This window comes from Arachis ipaensis, chromosome B7 (genome assembly GCF_059453495.1).
Source record: "Arachis ipaensis isolate K30076 ecotype BB chromosome B7, ASM5945349v1, whole genome shotgun sequence".
NCBI classification, from domain to species: domain Eukaryota; kingdom Viridiplantae; phylum Streptophyta; class Magnoliopsida; order Fabales; family Fabaceae; genus Arachis; species Arachis ipaensis.
In genome coordinates, this window is record NC_142442.1 from 127,589,074 (window position 1) to 127,600,759 (window position 11,686).

At 43.5% G+C, this 11,686-nt stretch overlaps 3 protein-coding genes across 3 annotated transcripts; all 3 read left to right on the forward strand.

Annotated features, from left to right (window-relative positions):
* Positions 1–7,235: 7,235 nt before the first annotated feature.
* On the forward strand, positions 7,236–7,892 carry LOC148554071 (uncharacterized). The gene has a single exon (XM_088494967.1). It carries the CDS (start codon positions 7,236–7,238, stop codon positions 7,890–7,892), a length of 657 nt encoding a protein of 218 aa, XP_088351093.1.
* A 684-nt stretch (positions 7,893–8,576) lies between these two features.
* LOC148554072 (uncharacterized) lies at positions 8,577–9,584 on the forward strand. Its single transcript, XM_088494968.1, has one exon. It carries the CDS (start codon positions 8,577–8,579, stop codon positions 9,582–9,584), a length of 1,008 nt encoding a protein of 335 aa, XP_088351094.1.
* A 1,155-nt stretch (positions 9,585–10,739) lies between these two features.
* On the forward strand, positions 10,740–11,252 carry LOC148554073 (uncharacterized). The gene has a single exon (XM_088494969.1). It carries the CDS (start codon positions 10,740–10,742, stop codon positions 11,250–11,252), a length of 513 nt encoding a protein of 170 aa, XP_088351095.1.
* The last annotated feature ends 434 nt before the right edge of the window (positions 11,253–11,686 follow it).

The window sequence follows — 11,686 nt, forward strand, 5'->3', positions numbered from 1 at the left end:
ACGAAAGTGGGAAGGAATATGATCTAGGAGTTCTATGCTAATATGTGGCAGACTGACAAGCAAAAACTATCTGGAACTGCTTTCTATGAATATCGGACCACGGTCAGAGGAAATATTGTTCATACCACCCCTGACAAGATCAGAGAGATCTTAAAGCTACCTCAGCTGAAAGATGATCCAGACTCCTTCAACAGGAGAATGATGAGAACAGACAAGGGCCTGGATAAGATTCTAGAGGACATATGAATCCCTGGAGCCAGGTGGACCACCAACACAAAGGGTGTCCCAAATCAACTCAAGAGAGAAGATCTCAATCCAGTCGCCAGAGGATGGCTGGACTTCATTGGGCATTCTCTGTTGCCTACTAGCAACCGTTATGAAGTCACGGTTAAAAGAGCAGTGATGATCTATTGCATCATGATGGGAAAAGAAGTGGAAGTTCATCAGCTGATCTCAGCTGAACTCTACAAAATTGCTAACAAAAATTCTAAAGAAGCCAGGTTGGCTTATCCAAACGTGATTTCTCTGCTCTGCAAGGACGCTGGGGTAAGGATGGGAATAACTGAGTATATCTCAGTTGAGAAACCAATCACCAAAGCATCAATGGAAAAACAACAAGCACAGGATGATCCCACCAAGAAGAAAACACAGGAATTTCTCCCAGAAATCCCTCAATCTGAATACTGGGAGTATCTTGAGACGTCTATCACCAAAATACGGGAAGCTATGGAGCAAATAATAAAAGAACAGAAGGAACACAGTCAAATACTGACCTATATGTTTAAAGAACAAGAGGAACAAGGGCGTGACTTAAGGGAATTGAAGCGCCAGAAGTTATCTCTTGAAGAATCAAGCACCCCACGGATCAGAGGAACACCCATTTCCCAGAACAAAGGTTGTTAAACTCTAATTTCTGCCTTAACTCTGTGATAGTGTCATTAGAGAAGTTCACCTTAGGAGTCATATAGTAGTAATTAGTATCTATTTTGATTTTATCTCCAATTAAGCCATAGTTTATTTTTCTCATCATCAGCAAACATGAATAAAATAGTAGATCTTTTGAATAAGAGGCAATAAAATTTCGAGTTTTTAATAAGAGAAATTCTAATTAGTTACATGTGGTGGTAATACTTTCTGTCTTCTGAATGAATGCTTGAACAGTGCATATGTCTTTTGAATTTGTTGTTTAAGACTGTTAAATATGTTGGCTCTTCAAAGAATGGTGAACATGAGACATGTTATTGATTATCTAAAAAATCATAAAAATGATTCTTGAAGCAAGAAAAAGCAGCAAAAAAAAAAAAGAAGAAAAGCAGAAAAAGCCAATAGCCCTTAAAACCAAAAGGCAAGGGTAATAAAAAGGATCCCAAGGCTTTGAGCATCAGTGGATAGGAGGGCCTAAGGGAATAAAATCCTGGCCTAAGCGGCTAAACCAAGCTGTCCCTAACCATGTGCTTGTGGCGTGAAGGTGTCAAGTGAAAACTTGAGACTGAGCGGTTAAAGTCAAGGTCCAAAGCAGAAAGAAGAGTGTGCTTAAGAACTCTGGACACCTCTAATTGGGGACTCTAGCAAAGCTGAGTCACAATCCAAAGGGTTCACCCAATTATGTGTCTGTGGCATTTATGTATCTAGTGGTAATACTGGAAAATAAAGTGCTTAGGGCCACGGCCAAGACTCATGAAATAGCTGTGTTCAAGAATCATCATACTGAAATAAGAGAATCAATAACACTATCTGAATTCTAAGTTCTTATAGATGCCAATCACTCTGAGCTTCAATGGATAAAGTGAGATGCCAAAACTGTTCGGAAGCAAAAAGCTACTAGTCCCGCTCATCTAATTAGAATCTGAGATTCACTCAAAAACTCTGAGATATTATTGCTTCTCAACCTATTAGTCTTCTATTTTATTTGTCTAGTTGCTTGAGGACAAGCAACAGTTTAAGTTTGGTGTTGTGATGAGCGGATATTTTATACGCTTTTTGGGGTTAATTTCATATAGTTTTTAGTATGTTTTAGTTAGTTTTTAGTTTATTTTCATTAGTTTTTTAGGAAAAATTTATATTTCTGGACTTTACTATGAGTTGTGTGTTTTTCTGTAATTTCAGGTATTTTTCTGGCTGAAATTGAGGGAGCTGAGCAAAAATCTAATTCAGGCTGAAAAAGGACTGCTGATGCTGTTGGATTCTGACCTCCCTGCACTCAAAATGGATTTTCTGGAGCTACAGAACTCGAAATGGTGCGATTCCAATTGCGTTGGAAAGTAGACATCCAGGACTTTCCAGAAATATATAATAGTCCATACTTTGCTCAAGAATAGACGACGTAAACTGGCGTTCAATGCCAGTTCTCTGCCCAATTCTGGCGTCCAGCGCCAGAAAAGGATCAAAAGTTGGAGTTCAACGCCAGAAATGGATCCAAACCTGGCGTTGAACGCCCAAAATGGCCTTAGGCACGTGAATTGCTTAAGTCTCAGCCCCAGCACACACCAAGTGGGCCCTAGAAGTGGATCTCTATACCATCTGCTATAGTTTACTCATTTTCGGTAAACCTAGGCTACTGGTTTAGTATTTAAACAACTTTTAGAGACTTATTTTGTATCTCATGATATTTTAGATAAAAACTTTGTACTCTTTGACGGCATGAGTCTCTAAACCCCGTTGTTGGGGGTGAGGAGCTCTGCTGTGTCTCGATGAATTAATGCAAGTATTTCTGTTTTCCATTCAAACATGCGTGTTCCTATCTAAGATATTCATTCGCACTTCAACTTGAATATGATGAACGTGACAATCATCATCATTCCCCATGAACGCGTGCCTGACAACTACTTCCGTTCTACTTTCGATTGAATGAGTGTCTCTTAGATCTCTTAACCAGAATCTTCGTGGTATAAGCTAGATTGATGGCGGCATTCATGAGAATCCGGAAAGTCTAAACCTTGTCTGTGGTATTCCGAGTAGGATTCAGGGATTGAATGACTGTGACGAGCTTCAAACTCGCGAGTGCTGGGCGTAGTGACAGACGCAAAAGGAGGGTGAATCCTATTCCAGCATGATCGGGAACCTCAGATGATTAGTCGTGCTGTGACAGAGCATTTGGACCATTTTCACAAGAGGAGGGGATGTAACCATTGACAACGGTGATGCCCCAACACACAGCTTGCCATAGAAGGACGTGCGTGCGTGAATCAGAAGACAGAGGAAAGCAGAGATTCAGAAGACAAAGCATCTCCAAAACTCCAACATATTCTCCATTACTGCATAACAAGTAACCTTTAACCCATGCTCTCTTGTTCATTCGCAATTCAACTGATAAATATAATTGACTTCCTGACTAAGAATTGCAAGATAACCATAGATTGCTTCAAACCAACAATCTCCGTGGGATTCGACCCTTACTCACGTAAGGTATTACTTGGACGACCCAGTGCACTTGCTGGTTAGTGGTACGAGTTGTGAAAAGTGTGATTCACAATTCGTGCACCAGTTTCCAAGTAAAATTAATTAATTGATTAGTCGCTAACAATTAACTTCGTCTGTTACTTAGGTCATTTGCTCCGTCAACTCCAACGAAGGACAAAATGGTCCCTGACAACTCTAATAGGGGACAAAATGATTGACCCCCTCTGTTCGGAAATAACACCGTTCTCTCCTAATTTCCATCATATCTCGCATAACCCTAACATTCATACTCTCCTTCTTTACCTTCACAGTCTTCTTCTCTATCTTTTTCTTCCTCCTCTTCAGCTCCAAGATCAAGTTATGGTATAACTGCCACGCGTGTCGCACTTACCTCAACATGTCATGGATCACCCACCTCCTCCGCACTTCACACACCAGAAGCATCCACCTCCACATTCTCAATAACAACATCACCTCCAACCCCAACAACGTCCACCACATGCTCAAGACCAAGTTCCACAATTATCTCAAGGGTACGTCTTTCTACACTCACCGACAAGCAATATAGATTGTTGGACATTAGAACATCATGAGAAGATTCTCCTTTGACATCATATGCAAATTCTTATTTGGAATGAACCCCGAGTGCTTCATTTCTTTTCTCCCGAAATTCAAGTTGGCAGACAGCTTTGACCTCGCATCCAAGCTATTAGTATAGCGAGCAATGTCACTGTCGCCGCTCATATGAAATCTGAAGCGATTACTGAACATTGGTTCGAAAAAGAAGGCGAAGGAAGCGATCATAGTGGTGGACAATGTGGCCATGGAGATGATAAGGCAAAGGAGGAGGGAGAAGGCAACGACGACGACGGGTCTTAACAAATCGGACTTGCTATCTAGAATCATGGGATCCATCGAAGACGACGAGTACTTGAAAGACATAGTCATTAGTTTCCTGAGTATGAATTGATTGATATCAAATTGAGGATTTTTCTTCTTGTGAACATTGAAGTTGCAGAGCGTGCATTGTGTAGCTTGAAATTGTAGTGTTAAGACTGTTAGCGTTATATGAGATATGATAGAAATTGGGGGAGAACAATTTTGTTTCCGAACAGAGGGGGTCAGGAACCATTTTATCCCATGTTAGAGTTGTCAGAGACTATTTTGTCCTCCGTTAGAGTTGGCGGAGCAAAGGACCTAAGAGACTGATAGAGTTAATTGTTAGGGACCAATCGAGTAATTAATTTTATTTGGGGACTAAAATGTCTACTCTGAAATTTTTTTAGGATCAAAATGGGTAAGTCAAATTGCTACTTTCGTCAGTTAGATAATGATGTGTCATGTTAAGTGTCATGTGACATGATAACGTGGTAGGTTAATGTCACATGTCATGTTTCAGGTCAGTGACACCGAACACGTCACATGTCACTTGACATGTAAAAAATTTATTTATAATCAACATAGTTCCTAAAAGTACACGTAACTACGTAAGTCATTTTCATTTCTAAAATTTTAAAAATTAATCAAATTAATCCTTATATAAATATGTTTTATTTTTTTATAATATTAAATTTAAATATCTTTTGATACTACTAATTTTAATATTATTTTTTAGACCTTAATAAATAAAATTCTCTTTGTATAAAATAATAAAAATAATTAAATTATTATAAAATTATTTTATCATTTGTATTTTAAAATTTTGTATTTTCAAATTGTAATTATTTTAATAGTGAAATTTTTTATTTGATGTGTTTATTAACTTTATTGATGATATATTTAAAAAATTTAATATTTTGAATTTCACTAAATAATATAATAGTTATTTAAAAATTTATATTTTTTAGATTTTTTAAAATTATAATTTTTATTATTGTTTAATTTATATGGTAGAACTCAATAATTAAAAAATCAATTTGTGGGATTACTCGTTGAATTTTAATATTTTAATTTAATATTTTAAAAATAACTATTATATTTATTTAGTGAGATCTAAAAAATTAAAATATTTAAAATAATTACTATATTTATTTAGTGAGATCTATAATATTAAAACTTTTAGTATATAATTATTAATAATTGGATAAAATTATTTATCTTAAAAAATTTTACAACAAAAAACTAGAATTCGAAAATGGAAAATCTAAAAATACATATAAGAAAATAACTATGTAATAATTTAATTATTTTTATTAAGATGTAAAAAATAAGATTAAAATGAGTAGGATTAAGAAATATTAAAAATTTAATATTATATAAAAAAAGAGAAATTTACATAAAGACTAATTTGATCAATTTTTTAAATTTTAGGGATGAAAATAATTTACATGTGTACTTTAAGGGACTAATTTGATTATAAATAAATTTATGACATGTCAAATGACATGTGGTATGCCAGGTATCACTCACCTGATACGTCAACCAATTATCTTGTGACACGTGGCATTAACCTACCGCATCATTATGCCCCCTGACATTTAACATAATACGTCATCATTAACTAACGGAAGGACCAATTTGACTTACGTTTTATCTTTCAGAAACTAATATTACTAAAAAAATCATTTGAGGACCAATTTAAAAAATGAGTGATCTTTCAGGGACGAATTTAACTATTAATCCTGATATAACCGTTATATGTCGGTTAAGAAAAACTCGACATATACGTTATAGGTTGGCCATTAAAATCATAAAAACAATCAGAACGTTATGATCTCCATACATTACCACTATAATTTGGGAATAGACAACCTCGGATCCGAACTCCCAATATAAAAGAAAGGGAGAAATTCATTTTGAGGCAAGTTGAATATCACTTGAGAATAAACTTACAAAATACTAAAGAACAATTGACGAGAAGCTCGGAGCGGAGATAAAGAAGCTTGGAGTAGATAGTCAAAGGACGAGTTATACCTCAATCATCAAGCAAGAACAATTGACGCCCACCGTGGGGCCTAAGAAATTATTACTGCCCAGCCCAGCTGGCATGTTGGCCGACCCGGCTCGAGGATAAACCGATTTGCGCAGTCGGGTCAACGTGCACAACCCGTCCGGTCTATGACCCGGACACGCGCCCCTGTTACCAGCTGCATGACAGCTGTGAGAAAGAAAACTTCCTGGAAGGGGGTCTTCTCCTATGGGGCCCGCCCTATTGACAGGGTATATAAGGGGAGGGTCCTACCCCTCTCCCTAGGTACGTCACCATATCCCTTATCCTCATACCACCTGCACCCCTTCTGACTTGAGCATTAGAGTGTCATTGCAGGTGGCACCCCCCTCAACTCACAAAGAGCTCGGGAAGTCGGCGGCTCTCTCCCCTCGCGTTCCAGGCCCGAATCGAGACCAGGCCCGACCTTTGCACCCGACAAGCATTCCTGAACCATCCGGTATCCGACTAACAGTACATTGGCACCGTCTGTGGGGACATGGACTTTATTCTGGGCACAGTTGGGGCGGACGATGGAGGCGAGCCCCGCGGGGAGGGAGCGAACCCCAGAGCCGGTAGGGTAGCCACAGGCGCTCCCACTTGCGAGCGCACCAGGTCCCTCCCGCGGTAACCCGAGAGACGACCCTTTGGAGGAACAGGTAGTGATAGCACAAGAATAATACAAGAACTACAACACAGAGTACAAAACCTAGAACGGGAAGTGGCCAGCAGAGAACGCCATCAACCAACTCCTAGTCAAGAGCGTTTCCGATCTCCTCAAAGGAGAGAAAGAAGTCTCTGAAGAAGCCACTCCAGGCGCACTCCGAGCCTCAGGACAGAGTCAGAGAGCCAGGAAAGTAGGGAAGCGCCAAGGAGACGGGGAGATCCTGTGATCTACTCCCGATCACTGATGAGAGAAACCGTAGAAGAAGACCGAGAAGGCAGCAGAGAAAGACCAAGGAGAAGCCGACCACAGCGACAAGATAGCAGAGAGAGGTCAAGGAGAGGCCGACCACACAGGGAAGACAGTAGAGAAAGGACGAGGAAAAGGCGACAACCGGTGGTCATGGGAGCAACCCCTTTCCACCACTCGATCTTGGAAATCCGGCTGCCTAAGCACTTTGATAAGCCAACAAATATGAGGTATGATAGGACTCAAGATCCCCAGGAGAATCTAACGGCCTTTGAGGCCAGGATGAACCTGGAAAGGGTAGGCGATGAAGTGAGGTGTCGCGCTTTCCCCGTAACGTTAGCAGGGCCGGCGATTCGTTGGTTTAACGCCCTCCCTCAGGGCTCCATAACCGCCTTTGTGGACATCAGTCATGCCTTCTTAGCTCAGTTCACCACACGTATCGCTAAAGCAAAGCATCCGATCAATCTACTAGGAGTAACACAAAGAAGTGGCGAGCCGACCCGAAATTACCTGGATAGGTTCAACGACGAGTGTTTGGAGATTGACGGCCTAATCGATTCGGTGGCCAGCTTGTGCTTGACCAACGGGTTATTGAATGAGGATTTCAGGAAACACCTTACCACCAAGCCCGTTTGGATGATGCAAGAAATTTAGAACGTGGCCAGGGAATACATCAATGATGAAGAAGTTAGCCAGGTTGTGGTAGCCAATAAGCGGTAGCACGCCTACTCCAATGCTCGCCCTCCCGACGGCTGGGAAAGGTCGAAGGAGCACTCCAAAGATGGAGGATCAGCCAAAACCTTCAAGCTGTTTCCCCGGGTAGGAAAGTTCACCAACTATACCCCCTTGTCAGCTCCGATCGTTGAAGTCTATCAGCAAATCGCCGACAAGGGCAACTTGTCGAAGCCTCGACAACTCAAGGACAGGACGGGAGGAAACAAAAATCTCTACTGCAATTACTACAAAGGGCTATGGCCATAAGACCCAAGACTGCTTCGACCTGAAAGACACCCTGGAGCAAGCCATTCGGGAGGGGAAGTTGGCTGATTTTTCCCACCTTATAAGGGAACCGAGGAGGTAGGACCACGACCGATCAAACGAGGACAAAAGCCGCGCCGTGAGACAAAGACGAGAGCCCGAGGAGGATAGTGAGCGCGGCCTCACTGTTGTAAATGTGGTGATCAGAAGAGATGTTTCCCCCAGATCGAAATCGGCTAGCAAAAAGGACGCCAAGGTCTTAGCTATGTCCTCTGACTCTAACCTCCCTCCCGAAGGGTACCGTCGATATCATTCGGCCCCGAAGACCAATGGTTTGACGATGTCCCGGAGAACCCTCCGATGGTGATCACGGCCAGAGTGGGCACCGGCTTAGTAAAACGGATCCAAGTAGACACGGAAGCTGATTCCAACATCAAGTTCCGTAACGTATTTGATGCTCTGGGCCTACGGGATACCGACTTGAGGGGCCACCAACCCGGCGTGGTCGTCCTAGGAGATAACTTCATCAAGTCTGACGATGTAGTTTCCCTCCTGGTCTCGATAGGTGGAGGTCTAGGGAAGAGGTCGCTAATGGCGGAGTTCGTTGTCTTAAGAGACTCCACGGCCTACAACCTCATCTTGGGGAGGAAGACCATCAACGAGTTCGGGGCAGTGATTTCTACCAAGCTGCTATTAATGAAATTTGTTTTTGATGATGGATCAGTTGGGACCATCAGGGGGGATCTGGAAACGGCAGTCGCATGCGACAACGCCAGCCTCTCCCTGAGGAAGAAACCTAAAGAAGCATCCGATGTCTTCCTCGCCGACCTGGACGCCAGGGTGGATGACAAACCTAGGCCAGAACCCGAGGGGGACCTCGAAAAATTCAGAGTCGGCGACTTGGATGAAAAGTTCACCTTTGTAAATAGAAACCTACCCCATGACTTGAAAGAACCCCTCATGGAGATGATCAGAGCCAACGGCGACTTGTTCGCTTGGACCCCAACTGACATGCCGGGTATAGACCCCCAGTTCATGTCACATCAACTAGCCGTGAAACCGGAGGCAAAGCCGGTGGCCCAAAGGAGGAGAAAGATGTCCCAAGAAAGGGCGGAAGAGGTGGCCAGGCAAACGGCCAACCTACTGGAAGTGGGCTTCATCCGGGAACTCGACTACTCGACGTGGCTATCGAATGTAGTCCTGGTTAAAAATCCCAGTGGGAAATGGAGAATGTGTGTGGATTATTCCGACCTTCACAAGGCATATCCCAAAGATTCTTTCCCCCTTCCCAATATTGACGTTCTTGTTGACGCGGCGGCGGGTTACCGGTATCTGAGTTTCATGGATGCCTATTTTGGATACAATTAGATACTGATGCACCAACTAGATAAAGAGAAAACGGCATTTATAACGCAGGCGGGACATACTGCTACAAGGTGATGCCATTTGGGTTGAAGAGTGCGGGGGCTACGTACCAAAGGCTGATGAACAAGATATTCAAAGACCTCATCGGCAAGACGGTGGAGGTGTACGTAGACGACATCCGGGTCAAGACCGCCAAAGCTGAGGACCTCATCGGAGACCTGGAGAACGTCTTTATCTCTCTTCGGAGACACGGCATGAGGCTTAACCCGCTCAAGTGTGCCTTTGCCGTCGAAGCCGGGAAATTTTTGGGGTTTATGATAACCCGAAGAGGGGTGGAGGCTAACCTGGAAAAGTGCGAAGCGATCCTACAAATGAAGAGCCCGGGATGTGTGAAAGACGTCCAGAGGTTGGCGGGCAGGCTCACTGCGCTATCCCGCTTCCTCGGTACGTCGGCGGCCAAGGCGCTACCCTTCTTCAACCTGATGAGAAAAGGGACAGCGTTCGAATGGACCCCGGCATGCGAGGAGGCTTTCAAGCACTTCAAAGAGATAATCTCGGCACCACCTGTCCTGGGGAAGCCTAAGAGCGGAGAGGCGCTATACTTGTACTTGGCTGTAACCGACGAGGCATTGGCAGCAGTCTTGGTACGAGAAGAAGGGAAGATCCAACAACCAATATATTTCGTAAAGAAAGCACTACAAGGAGCAGAGCTAAGGTACAACAAGCTGGAGAAATTGGTGTATGCGCTCCTGACCTCGTCCCGCAGGCTGCGGCAGTACTTTCAAGGACACCAAGTAATCGTTAGGACGGATCAGGCAATCCGCCAAGTACTCCAGAAACCCGATCTAGCGGGTAGAATGATGACTTGGGCTATTGAGCTCCCCCAATACGACTTGTAGTATGATCCCAGGCACGCGATTAAAGCTCAAGCCATGGCTGACTTCCTGGTAGAGGTCACAGGGAACCCTGCCGAGACTCTGAACACACGGTGGAAGCTCCACGTGGACGGAGCATCCAACCAAACGTTCGGAGGAGCAGGAATCATCTTAGAAAATCCAACTGGAGTTGTATACGAGCAGTCAGTCAAATTCGAATTCCCGGTGTTGAACAATCAAGCAAAATATGAGGCTGGAAATATGTAGTGACTCATAGGTCGTGATGTCGCAGATCAATAGGACCTACCAAGCCAGAGATTCATTGTTGCAGAAATACCTGGAGAAAGTCAAAGAGTTGAGTAAGCAATTCGAGGAAGTCACGGTCCAACACGTCCCGAGAGAGAGGAACACACGAGCAGATCTCCTATCAAAGCTGGTGAGCACAAAACCAGGGACGGGGAACCGATCTCTCATTCAGGGTTTGATAAAGGAACCGGCAGTGGCGTTGTATCTGACCCAAGTAGATCCTTGCTGGATGAGCCCAATCATCGATTTCTTGGAAAAGGCTAAACTCCCCAGCGACGAGAAGGTGGCAAAGACAATAAGGCGAGAAGCAGCCAAATATGCAATCATACAAGGCCAGTTGCTCAAGAAGGGGATCAGCCAACCCCTGTTGAAGTGCCTACATCCCGACCAAACGGACTACGTGCTCAGAGAACTCCATGAAGGATGCTACGGTCACCACATTGGGGGGAAGGCCCTAGCCAGAAAGCTCGTCAGAGCCGGTTACTACTGACCCTCTATGATGGCGGATTCTAAGGAATTTGTGAAGAAATGCAAAACCTGCCAGGAGAACGCCAACTTTCATAAAGCACCAACAGCCGAGCTAAGTTTGCTAACGGCCTCACGACCATTCTCGCAATGGGGAATCGACCTGCTGAGGCCTTTCCTGGTGGGACCAGGGCAGGTCAAATACCTAGTCGTAGCCATTGACTATTACATAAAGTGGGTAGAGGCAGAGCCGTTGGCCAGCGTTTCCTCGGCCAACTGTCGGAATTTCATGTGGAGACAAGTGATAGCTAGGTTTGAAATACCAGAAGTCGTCATCTTGGACAACGGGACACAGTTTGTCGACAAAAAGTTTGGAGAATTTCTGGCTGGCCTGGGCATAAAGCAAAAGTTTTCGTCTCTGGAGCATTCCCCAAACCAACGGCCAAGTGGAAGTGGCAA